Here is a 13,714-nt window from a genome sequence, read left to right as displayed (position 1 = left end):
TTATATGTTATTATTTTGACAGTACCTTCAATATGATATACGAATTTAGTTGCTCAATCACTCTGTTTTGAAGTACCTTTATCTGTAAAATGGGAATAGCCAAACTGTCCCCTCTCCTAAGAGCCAGGATATAAGTAAAATTCAGTGAGGAAAATGGTATTTTACAGTCATAATGTCACTTGAAAGATTAATAGAGATAATAGCAAAAATATGAAATGAATTGCATAATGTATACTATACTACTTATAACCCAGTCTTAACAATTTAGATTTTTATAAAGGATCTCGACAGCAAGAACACTTACGAGGGCTGGTATCTGGAGCAATGACGACAAGGCCATGTTCTGATGCAGCTTGATGATAACCAGATTTCGATATGAAATTTTGTTCTGTGCAAGTCAAACCTGAAGATCAAAAATATTGTTATCTCATGCTATACTGTAAATGATTTATAAGCTCTAATCTTTTTATGATACAGAAAAAACAATCTCACTTGGTATTAATTTAAAAATTTTATTTTGCTTTAGAAATGATTATGAGTAAGATACTAAAGTTCTCTTTCTTACAATTTGTAAGAAATTTGTAATAGTATTAATCTAGGAATTGTCTTGGGCTAAATTATTCTATAACCTTTTAAAGTTACTTACTAAAATTTCAATTACTGAAATCCTTTGGGTCAAATAGGTTTAGGAATTTAGAACTTTTCAAACTGTAGAATGGCAATATGATGCATAAGGCCAATATTAAAACAACCCCAGTGAGATGTTATTCAAACATGCTAATTAAACATGGTACCATTTCTACAACAAAATGTAAATATTCACAGCAGTGAGCTAATACTATGGCTGTCATAATACAAATAACAGTATTTTTTATGTATAGGTAGTTATCAGCAACAAAATTCAGCCTAATCATCTCTGTGTTCCTCACGGAACTGAGAGAGTAATGGTGACCATAAAGCTTACTTAAATTGAGTTTTAGCCCAGTTTTTAAAACTATTTCTGTCATTTTTCCTAGCTCTATGCTTTTCAGTCCTTTGATAGAGAAGATGACTTACTCATTAGTACCTAATGCTACAATGATGTGAGAATGGCCAAGAATGAACTAGCAATCAATGCTTCAGCTAAACGTCACTTAACATCCCTTTTCCAACAGCCCGTTTCCAGTGGCCAATGCTAAATATCCCACTACATCTGATAATTAGCAACATCAAAGCTTATTGATAAGCATGATGCAATACAAATTAACTACAAAACACTTTTATAGTTGCTAATTATTCCCATAACAGCCAGCACAGAGACTTACAAAGTAGTTGCCCATAAACATTTGTTAAATTAATAAATAATTATAAGACACAAAGTTATATGCATCATTGGATAAAATATTATGGGAGTTTATGATTAAACTATCACTAGGACATACAGACTTTCACCAGTCATGGCAGACGAACAAGGTCACATTGTATGTCTACCACGTTCCTTCCCAGTACGTCTTCCAGAGATACTGGACCTGTATCATGGTGGAAGACTGTCCCCCAAACTGACCAAAGGTCAGCAATTTTGCTGAACTTAACATAAACACATTCAAAGGAGGCAGAATCATGGTGTAGAAGGCATGGGTTTTGGATTTCAGACAGAATCTGATTCTAAGTGTCACTCAGCCACTTACGTATTAACTAGCCAACTTGAATATCCTGAGCCTCAGTTCTGTCCTTTGAAAACGGGGATAGTATTGCTCATTTTTACCTCATAAAGAAAATTAAATGTGATAACATGTAAAGTCCTTTGACTTGTGTCTGTAACATAATGCAGTGTCTTGCACTTGAGAAATGTAAATTTGTTAGATACCAGAGAAAAATTTGTTATTTTCTAGTTAGAACACAAATTCCTTGATTAAAATAATAGGGAGTAAATTGTAGATTCACAGAAACGAAGATAATCCTACTAGAAGGATTACTCTCTAGAAAATACAGTTACTAATTAAAATCTACTTAATTAACTATATTTTATATGAAGAACTGGATTTTTTTGGTAACAATTTTACTGAGCTATAATTCACATGCCATTCAATTCACCCATTAAAGTGTATAATTCAGTGATTGTTAGTATATTCGCAATTATGAAACCATTACCACTTTCATCACCCCAAAAAGAAACCCCACACCCACTAGCAATCACTCCCTATTTATCCCTCCCTCAGCCCTAGACAAACACTACTTTACCACTAGTATTTCTTTTTCTGTCTCTATGGATTTGCCTGTTCTGGGCATTTCATATAAATGAAATTTAACAATACGCAATCTTTCATGAATGGCTTTTTTCACTTAGCATATTTTCAAGGTTCATCCATGTTGTAGCATGTACCAGGACCGTATTACTTTTTGTTGCTAAATAATTTTCCATTGTACGGATATAACAAACTTTATTATTTCATTAGTTGCTGGACATTGGTTGTTTCCATTTTTTGGCTACTACGCATAATATACTACAAACATTTATGTACAAGTTTCTGTGTGAATATATGTTTTCAATTCTCTTGGGTACATAGTTATTAATGGGCTGTTTTCACAACCTAGACTTGGGAAAGATATGAATCACTACATTCTGACCATCTTCTAGGATTTCAATATTGACACTTTGATTTCAGCTAATTTGTCAATTTTAGCAATATAACGATTGATGTAATCTTTCTGTCACTGTTTCCTTCAACTTGTTGAAAAGAAAACCTTTTGTCATCAAAATTCTTTTGTCATCATTTCTCAAGAGCACTGGTCAGGCAACCTTACCTTTTTTTTTGGAAAATCAAAACTTAATTTCCAAGGTCCATCTGTTCTTAAGCATCTCACTAAGGAAACTGTCCTGTCATTTGATCTAAACAAATAAAAATTCTATGTTTTATATTCATAAAGCTCAGATGATATACTTTTCAATTTTGGTTAGGAATTTAAGGCCTTACTACTACAGTATCTATGACACAATACCCTGGTGCTTCTGATTGGAGTTATTATTCTTTAACCAAGAGATATGATTTTAGTAGCTCTCTCCAGAAACAAAACGCAAAAAGACCAGGAGAGAAGACAATACAGCTCTGGACTGTGAGTCAGAAAAATTGTTCAACCTCACACTGTTATGTGGCCTTGGACAATATTTGGCTTCTCTGGGCCTCAGTTTTTTCCCCATGGATTACTCTAAGATCATCTTTAGCTATACAATATTATATTTACTAAAACAATTAGATACCTAATTTTGTTGCTCTTGCTTTTGGCAATACCTAATGCTATTCTAGCAAAATTATTGTTGTTCATTCAATCACAGAAATGCTTTGTTGAATTAAAAATCAGATATGCACCTAACTTTTACCTTTTAAAATATTTATTCTCATTTGTAAAGATTGGTATTCAGGGCTTATCCTTGATGAACTATAACTAAGGGAGGATTTGTTAAATCAAAGTTATAAGAACCAATTTTAAGAAAACAAAATTTTAAGTAAGCAAAATTAAAATAGTACTCCATCACATGATTTGGTTGTTATGATTCTCCTCTTGTAATTACTTCCTTCTAAAGATGAAGTGCCACCATCTTGTGAAAGAAAAGTTAGCATAGAGTTTCAAAACTAGTGGTGTCAAATCTTTCTCTCAGTGTTTAGTATTAACCACTGTTTAAGAAGCATTCGTGTTTTGTGATTTTCCAGATCATTGCCAGAGAAGTTCAATGGAGTCCAATTAAGACATTCTTTTTTTTTAATTGAATCTTAATTGATTATACATACTTTTGTGATTCAATGCTGACATATGTTGATCAAATCAATATTACTAGTATCTATATTGTTACAACTTGTACTTATTCTTTATGCCCCTTATCGAATCTCTTCCTATCCCCTACTCCCTCTCCCCTCCCACCACTGATAACCCTAGATTTCTTCTCTTCCTCTGAAAGAGTAATGGTTACCCTGTTGACCTGTTGCCTAGATGATCTGTCCAATGCTGAGTGGTGTGTTCAGGTCCCCCAATATTATCACAGAGCAGATGCTTCTTCTGTCACTCTGGAATGGGCTTTGTGAAGAGAGACATTCTCTTCTTTTCTTTGGTCTTTGCTGGTGGCTCTCCTTGTGTCAATGCACTTCAGTGGCTGGTGGACCATCTGCGTGGTGGTTGTAACATCTAGCCACTTTTGTGGCAGCCATGGTTACTGTGGTGGACCACCCACATGCAGGTGATGTTTTTGGCATGCTCCTTGGCGCTGGTGGTGTACCTGGTTGTGGGGAGTCCTGTCCCTGGCTCTATGCCCTGGGCTCCTGGGTGGGGCCTTGAGGTGCTGGCGGTGTGCCTGGTTGTGGGCAGGGGGCCCAGTCCGCAAGCTAATTTTTTGTCCTTTGCTTAATTCTAAAACTGGGGAACTTCCTGTAGGAACCAGTACTCGAGCTGTGTGGTCAAGCTATATTGCTGCTTTGCTGCTGTTTTCCTAGGGAAGGCTTTTTGTGCCACTCAGGGTTTAATGGTTGACCTTATAGGTACTTCCAGCTGTCCAGAGACCCAGTGCACCTGGGTTGTATAAAAACTCTGATCTGGGCCTGAGTTTTATCATCAAACTGCATCTCATGCAATTCTGCATTCCCAACCAGTCTCTTGTCAGTGGCCCTGCACTGATTGGGGGGCAGATTGGCTGTCCTTGCTGTGTCCCAGTGTTCTCCTGGTAGGCCTGTCTCCCCCACCGCCTGTGCTCCAAACACTTCCCATGGGACGGGCGTGCACTGGTCCCTTGCGATGACTCACTGGCCTCTGAATGGCTCCCCTTTTTTAGCTGTTCTGGCTCCTCGTTCCTGCATGGGTCCACGGGAACCCTATTAGTGGTCTTGCTGTTCTAGGGGCCAGGGGACGGGCGTGCACTGGTCCCTTGCGATGACTCACTGGCCTCTGAATGGCTCCCCTTTTTTTAGCTGTTCTGGCTCCTCGTTCCTGCATGGGTCCACGGGAACCCTATTAGTGGTCTTGCTGTTCTAGGGGCCAGCAAGGCCCTCTTCTCCCCTGCTGCCTCCAAGCAACTCCATCTGAAGGGCACAGCTGTGGCTTCTGCTGGCTCCTGCTCCATGCACTCAGCAGCTGCAGCCTTAAAGCAGCGACAGCCTGCAATGCTCTGAGCGGTTTTTTCTTTCTCTCATCGTGGCTTCTCCTGCCTTCATGAAATCCATAGGTCTCTCCTCCTCTTCCCCTGAGCTCCAGCGGCCCCAGCTTGGCTGCTGTTACATTTTTATAGTTTTAAATTGGTTGATTTGTGGGAGAGAGTAATGCTGGGGAACATCTATTCCACCATCTTGACTGGAACTCCTCAATTAAGATATTCTCGAGAATACTTTAAGAGTTTACTTCTCTCTGATTTTTAATTAGTGTATCATGGTGTCCTAGTTTCACCTAATGTTGTTCTATTTGACTGGTAAAGTCCCCACAAACCCCGGAAAAGCCTGAGTAGGTATAAATTAAATAAACAACTTTTCTAAGCCTTTGCCACTGAATCCAAAACTTTACATTCTCTGCTAAACTACCTGGTCTAACTGAAAAAGAAAAAAAAAATGTAATTCAATAGGTCTGAAATTATTCTCAGGATAAAGTACCAGAGTAAACTATGACAGGCCTCTAAAGTCTTTTATAAATGGCTCAGAAAACATACCAATATGTCAAGATAAAAGGGTAAGATAAACCAATTAAAAAGAAAAAGAAATTCCTTTACAAAACTCAATTGCATAACACTTACCAGACAGCCAATATACGGCAGGGCACTTTCCAGTTTCCGCCTGTGGTGGTAAGTAGACAGCAAATTTCATTTTGCAGTTCAGTTCCACACTGTAATTTAACATCACCAACAAAATATTAATCCCCCTCATTAATCAAGACAAAAACAAAATAATTAAGCACCTTGTAAAAAGCAAGATATATAGTAAAAGTCCAAAATAAGTGAGTCAATGTCCAAAATAAGTGATGCCACAAAAATTTAAGGAATATCCTTTGTCTCTTAAAGAATGGGCAGATTTAGCATACGGATCTCTTAACTAACCTGAGCCTATGCATGTCCAAAATAAGTGATGCCACAAAAATTTAAGGAATATCCTTTGTCTCTTAAAGAATGGGGCAGATTTAGCATACGGATCTCTTAACTAACCTGAGCCTATGCTTTGCATGGCACATAGTCACCTTGGGAAGAATAAATAAATGTAATCCTCAATGCAGCAATTACATTATTAAAGGAAAAATGTTTCTTTCTCTACAGAGATGTATGAAATAACCAGCTTTTATGAAGCATGCATTCTAAAGATCTTAAATTTCCTGTTTGCTCATGGGCACTGCAATGCACCACATATCCTTAATTTCCTCTCTCATCATTATTATTTTACCACAATCACTATTACTGCAATTAGATAAGACAATTTTGATAAACATCATAGGTATTTTTCCATGTAAACAGTAATTTATGCAACAATTATCTCTCATGAGTTTGTTTAAAGAATTGCACAGATTGAAGTCAACTCTTATTACTTCGGGATAAACAGCTATCTTTTTATTAATGTTACGCATGTACATATAATCAGTTACTACAAACAGTAAATACTTACTCAAACTTTGTTATGAAAAACCAGTTTTTCCCTGCCCCATAACCTTCTCATGTAACACATTTCACAGATAATCACTTTACCTTCTCTGTTTAGGCTCCTCTTTACCTCACACAGTTAAAGCTACAGCCAATTAAGTCTGGTGAAACTGTCAAATAGTTAACCATAGAGGGAGAGTAAGCAAGTTTAAAAATGAAATGAGGTACCATAATATATAGATAAAGATTTGTTCAAAAATAGAACAACAAACAGAATGTGAGATATCTAAATTTAGATCTTCTTCAGTTACCTGTCATGTTCAAAAACTTTCTGCAATCCCCCAAAGCACTTGTTGCTGGAAACCTGTTTCAGTGCCATTCTTTTCCTATTAGTGAAGATTAATATCATTAATTTATAGGGAATTAGTTCCTGAAAAACTTGAAACTAATTGTTTTCAGATAAACTACCTGAACACACAACTGTTTTCCAGCTGAAACTGATCAATTTTCATATACAAACTTAAACTTGTTACCCACTTTAGAAAATTTTAGTACTTTGATACAATATATCATTACTAATTTATTCGCAGGCTTTCTGTTGTTGTAGGCTGCCCAAATTCTTTTTAAAGGAGGCAGAAAATAAAGTTACTGATAACCTTAGTTTAGAAGATTCACAAATTGTTAAGTCTTCCTATCAACTGCAACAAAAAAGTCATTGAATTGGTATGATTGATTACAGTTGATTTAAAAATGGGAGGAAAATGATGTGATAATGATTTTAATAACAGACAACATTACAGAACACTTAAGTGTGACAGGTTAGTATTTTTCTATATATTAAACTAGATTAAATTACTCATGATATGAGAGTTTTTGAGAGAAAGTGATTAAAGCTTTTAAATCAGCACTTCTTTTAAAACAAACCAAACTGTAAAACATAAGTGAATTAAAAGTACAGCTTGTCATTAGGAAATTCTGAGGTTTGGTAATTGATTTCTTTTCTCTCCAACAAATCTTCCAAATTTCCATATAAAAATAATTTTAAACTTATACATAAAATAGCACACATTATTATTGCTTAATAATCAGTACAGGAAAAAATTGGAAAAACATCTTTATTATAACTGCTCGTTGAGCAAAGAGGAACCACACAGATTCTGATGCGTACACTCTCAAGGAAGTAGTCCCTTCCCATCTCTGGTAGCACTGAATTAAAATACAAATCAGTAAGTCTTACACACTAAATAAAAAACTGAAGATACCAGAAACAGGTATTACCACTGGTGGTCTTCTCAGTGAAATGGTCTGATCAATTGCAGCTCTAAGATTACTTTTACAAAAATATATAACAGTAATTTTTAAATGTTAATTTCGGAAATGTCTTTGGAAAATTCTAAATGAGAATAGTTTTGATCCTATCTTTAAATAATCTCTTCAATAAATCCAAATACTTGGTTTAGGTTAGAAAACTGGGATTTGAACCCAGGAAGTTTGACATCAAAGCCCCTACTCTTAGCTACCATGCTGTTCTGCCTCTCTATAGAGTCTTTAAAGGCTAATCTATAAAAGATTAATTCTTAAACTCCCATGAGATGTTGTTAATCACTGAATATTATCTTCAGCTATTCTTGTCCATGATCTTATCTTAAATAAACAATGAATTTAAAGAGATAGACATTGTACAGTTTTAATATACATACATGACATAAAGGAATAAAATTAATTTGCTGAATTAGTCTACAAAAGAATGATTTTCTTAAACCTAGAAGGGACCATGTCTGCTTTCCTGAAATATGGTACACTGAGCTTATATTTGGTACTTAAGAGGTACCTGATAAATACTTGTTGAACTAATGAAAAATTTTTAGAACTTTTTACATACTAATTATGTAAAACTTTAAAAAATTAGTTTGTCCTTTATTTCTGTCATTCTTTACTTTGCTTTTTTTTTTTTTTGCAGCCAGCTGGTATGGGGATCCGAAACTGGAACTTTGGTGTTATGAGGCTATGCTCTAACCAACTGAGCTTACCAGCCAGCCTATTTATTTTAATAAACCAAATTTGTCTATTTCCTTTGCTCTTTGAATGTTCCTTAATTAAAATTCAAAACCAAATACTTTTCATTTGGCCAGAAGAAATGTTAAAATATGTATATATTTTTTAATTGGTAAAATTCCTTTAAAAAAAAAAACCACAAAAGCTCTAAAAAAATTTTTTTTTCTAGCCACCTATTTTAGAAATTATCTTCAATTACAAATTAAAGAAAATATTAGGCTTAACAAAAAATATGACATAAGCTAAGAATTAGATATGATATACTGTGATATATTATGATACATGATACACTAGGTGGTTAATTTTTCAATAAAAATTTTCTATATGAAAAGTAACATATTTTAAGCCAAATTATTATTTTTTTCATTCAACTTTCAGAGAAACACATAAACAATAAAACTTTAATTTACCTGTCTAATTGCTACCTGGTTTTTTGTCTGCACCAAAGAGCAGATGATCCTACAAAAAAGACCAAAAGGTTTACAAATGGAGTATACTTTTCACAGCAACGATTATATACAGAGGTTATATATATTTACACATTTTCAACAGAGACATTTTCTACTTTTGAGGTAAGTGACTGTCTACCTGATGGAACACACCACTTTACCTTGCCCCTTAATCTAATTACCTTAATACCTATTTTGCCACAAGGCCTGGTATGCAGCTAAGAACTTTTGCTGGAGTAAGAGTATGAAGAAAGTTTTTTTTTTCTTTTTAAATAAAAAAAATGTTACAGTGTAATTTGGATGTATAGGATGTAGTCAGTTGCTGAGAGTGAAGAAAACAGGAGTGGGGCCTAGGAAACCAGAGGACAGATCTACCTGGTTAGACCGGATTTGTAGGTCAAACTTGTAATGTGGGGAGGACAAAAGACATATATGGATGAAGAGGATTCATAAAGCAAATGTACCTCACAGGGCCTGGTTTTCCAAAGCCTTGCAGTTTCAAATACTGACCTTGCAAAGGACAGGAAATTTCCCCGAGGGCATTGAGTCCCTATTGCAAGATAAGAATCCTAACACAGCAAGGCTGCTGGTTCTAAGACAGACAAGTTACTAATTGATATATAAAGTTACTAAAAAGCTGCTAGAGGGAAAAGGAATGTCGGCTAAATCAAGCCTTGGTTAGTGGATCACTTAATTGCCTAACAGAAGGTCATCTGACTTGTTTTTACTGAATGTTACCAGCTTCTATTGTAAAACTTGTTAAACTGTACTTAGCAAAACCCCACCTATGTCTCTTCCTGTAACTTCTTGGTCTGGAGAATAAATGCAGGAAGAGAACCCCAATTCGTGGTTAATTTCCCAAATGGCAGGAATGCCTCTATCTTGAGGGTTCTGGGACATTAACCCCTTTCTGGGGCTTCTCACTGCTCAAAAGAGATGGGCTTTGAGTAATCTTTGGCGGCTCTGTCACCCAGGGGAAAAGGGGTGACAAATCCATGGGAGGCAAAGCAACATATGGAAACTTTCATAGCATTTATGTGACATTTGATAGATATGTTTCAGTTAGGCTCTAGAACAGATACATATTTTTTAGGTTCAGAGAAAAGGGGTGATAGTATAGGGCAGAATAACAAAAAACAAAGCCCCCCTTTTCCCCACTAAAAAAACCCCAAAACAAAAACAAAAATTCACAGTGCCAGTGAGAGTTACACAATTTTCCTAGAATGTTAGTGAAAATCAATATTCTTCGAAGGTTCTCTCCATGCATGATACATGACAAACCAATCAGGTAAAAACCATTAAAGAAAAAACCATTTCTTCACTCTCAGCAGCTGACTACATCTTATACTTCCAAATTCTACTTCAACATTTTTTTTTTTATTTAAAAAGAAAGTTGTCTTGGGCCGGCCCGTGGCTCACTCGGGAGAGTGCGGTGCTGATAACACCAAGGCCGCGGGTTCGGATCCCATATAGGGATGTCCGGTTGGCTCTCCGGGTGAGCGTGGTGCTGACAACACCAAGTCAAGGGTTAAGATCCCCTTACCGGTCATCTTTTTTAAAAAAAAAAAAAGAAAGAAAGTTGTCTTGATTCTCAAAGCATCCATTCCCCGAAAGGCCAAATATCACTATTCTTCCTTTACTTATTAAAGCTAAATGTCATTCACCTCCAGAAATCTGAGTTCTTTGTACTTATACCCATTCTTTCTTTCTTCCCATGAGTCTCAAAAGTTTCCCATGTCTACTCGTTTTTTGTTCCCATTCTCTATGACTCATTGTATTTTGATCTATTTCTTCATTTCCAGTGTGTCCCACTCCACTGGCTAGTAACAACCTAGACAAGTCTCCCCCAAATCAGTGGACCACAGTGCAACTGGCATTGCCTACCACCACCTCTTTGTTCAAATCCCCTTCCACTCAGTGAAAACTCAGATCTGGGTTCTTCCCTTCCACTCTTTCTCCTCCCATTTCCCCTTCTTTTTCTCTTTACACACTCTTTTCCTAACACCCATCCCCTAAATTTCAACTACATTTTCTGGGTGAAAGAATCTAAATCTGCATCTCTATGTCCAATCTTTCTCAAGCATTAGTACCCGAACTGAAGTTTCCTGCTGGACCCTTTTAACGAGATATGTCACTAGCTAATAAAACTCAACACATCTAAAATTAAGCTTCTATGTCCAACCTTCAAAAATGTTCTTTTTCTCTGCCTCCCTTTGCCAGACTCATGCCCGTCTTCCCTAATCCACTTCTGAAATGTCTCAAAGTTACCCTTTCTTTGAATTTCCAAAGCCATCCCCCTAATTATATATAGCTTCCTACTTCCTTTCTTTCTAGTATGTTTCACTACAATCAATCCTGCACGGAAGCCTAGGGTTTTAATCCATTTAATTTACTGCTCAATGGATCCCCACAAACAGCTCATCTTCAGGGCTAACACGAACTACATAGAATTGTTAGCCATTTTTATTTAATTTTTTACAAAACTGTAATAAAAAACATAACGTAAAATTTACTATCTTAACCATTAATAAGTGTATATTTCAGTAGTGTTAAGTATATTCTGTTAGTCATTTTTGAAAACACAGTTAGCTAGCCCACAATGATTAGCAGGTGAAAAATGCCTGACCTTGCAGAAAGCTAATCTCACTCAGCTCTGAGGCCCATAGCTGAGAACTAGTAAGTCATTGAAATAGAAGACAATGTAGTTAAATGTATAATTTTCTTCAAGTTTAATGCCATTACAACTTTATTAAATTGAAGTTATTTAGGATTATTGACACACACAAAAAAAGATTAAGTGAGGATGAACAAAACTCCTTATATACTTCAGTCACATTTTACTTGTGTACTAAGCAGTCTCTTTTCCTTCATAAAAATTCCCATAGCTTGCTCACATACAAATTTCTAATCCACTCTGGGGAAAAAATATAGCATCCATGAACTGCAAACACCTTCTTCACGGAGCTCTAAAAATTGTCTACAATTTGGTCCCACGTTATTTTTCTGGTCTCACTTTCTATTACCTTAATTCAGTCAAACCCAATTATGTATACTTCTAGGATGGCCTGGATGTTTTTATGAGTGGCTTTACTCAATGCCATGGTATAACGTTTTTAAGCAGGTTCTAGAGCCAGGTTCAAATTCTGGTGTCACCACTTATTACTACATAACTTCGGGTGAACTATTTAATCTCTCTATGCCTCATTTCCCCATCTGCAAAATGGGGACATAATACTACCAATCTGCTAGGGTTGTCCCAGGAGCTAAATAAGTTAATTCAGTGCCCTAGAGCTTAGGACACTGCTTGCTATGACACGCATACAAAATGTGAGCCATTGTTTTTTCCTGCCACCTGTTTTAATGCCCTCTTTCAAAATTCACTTAAATGCCATCTCCCTGACGACAAAAGCGGAAATTACCTCAAGCCCCTACAGAACTCTGAGCACACTTTACAACCCGAACAGATCACCCAACTCCAAAGATGCGGGATCCCCTGGTGAGCGCTCCTGACCCGTGCTCTTGTGTGACTGGTCATGTCCCCGACGTGGACGCGGCCTGGGTTGTGGGTGCTGCCTGTTTCTGGTTAGAATGGGTACACATCTACCTCGCATCTACTTGGGGCGGTGGCTGCGGGTCTGGAGGGCGGGTAGAGTCACTGTAAAACGTAAAGAGCTGTTTAAATGTAGCGGGCACTGGATAAACGGGAGTTCCACCTAGGACGCAGCACGCCTGAACGCCCCGAGTTACACACTGCTGGAGGCTCAGTGAAGGAAACGGGGTGTGGACGGAGGCGCCGCGTCACTGGACAAGGTCCTTGGTCTCCTGCCACGATTTGGAGCGCTCGGGGCCTGGGGCAGTCGTCTCCGCGCTTGTGCCTGCACACATCAGCGCCATAGGTCTCGGCATCCGCCCCGACCAAGCCCCGCCGTGTCGCCGCTGCAGCCCCAGAACCAGGAGGGCCGAAGACCACCTGCCTCTTGCCCGGACCCACTCTTACCTCCGGTAGTGTCGGCAGCGCAGACTAGATGCGGTCGGAAGGGAAAGGCGGAGCCTCAACATGGCCGCCGACCCCGCCCACGCCAGGCCCCGCCCTCACCCGGACCTGCCCATTCTCGGCCCCCACTCCGCGGTCCCGCCCCTCTTCAGCCCCTTCCCCTTCCTCCCTGGAACTTCCCGGCGGCCTCCGCGCGGGCAGCCTCCCCTCCTCCCGCTGTTCGCGCGCCTTTTGTTCGCTTGCTGTGATCAGAGGAACGTGGCCTCTTCAGCCCCTTCCCCTTCCTCCCTGGAACTTCCCGGCGGCCTCCGCGCGGGCAGCCTCGCCTCCTCCCGCTGTTCGCGCGCCTTTTGTTCGCTTGCTGTGATCAGAGGAACGTGGGGGTGCAGCAGGGTCTTATCACTGTCTGGCAGCAGCCTGTTACGCGCGGCCAGAACCGTCCCAGAGAAGGCAGGAAGAAGCCCAGACTTTAGTAAACCTGAGGTTTGGCTCTGTTAATTCGTGGAAAGGGTTTCCCTGTAACTGAAATTATTTAGAAAGCAGGGCATAATTTCAATTCCCCTGTCCCCCACCCCAAATCTTTCCTGTTCGACTGCTTGGTAGCTGGAGTTAAACCAGTGTCATTTGGGATCTCGAGGA

At 38.3% G+C, this 13,714-nt stretch overlaps 1 protein-coding gene across 2 annotated transcripts in view; it reads right to left on the bottom strand.

Moving 5' to 3' along the window:
• Positions 1–13,144, bottom strand: part of ESD (esterase D) — a 29,214-nt gene extending 16,070 nt beyond the window's left edge. Inside the window, exons 1-5 of one of the 2 annotated variants that reach the window (XM_008571763.1) lie at positions 13,079–13,144; positions 9,043–9,091; positions 6,889–6,963; positions 5,747–5,835; positions 305–403 (exon numbers count right to left, since the gene is read on the bottom strand). In XM_008571763.1, the coding sequence (XP_008569985.1) occupies positions 305–403; positions 5,747–5,835; positions 6,889–6,956 (256 nt within the window). In that variant the 5' untranslated portion in view covers positions 6,957–6,963; positions 9,043–9,091; positions 13,079–13,144. Of the gene's footprint in view, positions 1–304; positions 404–5,746; positions 5,836–6,888; positions 6,964–9,042; positions 9,092–12,500; positions 12,721–13,078 lie in introns of those variants that run through there. The other variant, XM_008571764.1, reaches the window with a different exon arrangement.
• Between the last annotated feature and the right edge of the window lie 570 nt (positions 13,145–13,714).

This window comes from Galeopterus variegatus, unplaced genomic scaffold (genome assembly GCF_000696425.1).
Source record: "Galeopterus variegatus unplaced genomic scaffold, G_variegatus-3.0.2 Scaffold716, whole genome shotgun sequence".
Lineage (NCBI taxonomy): Eukaryota > Metazoa > Chordata > Mammalia > Dermoptera > Cynocephalidae > Galeopterus > Galeopterus variegatus.
The sequence above is the reverse complement of the archived record's forward strand: the minus strand, read 5'-3'. Positions and strand labels throughout refer to the sequence as shown.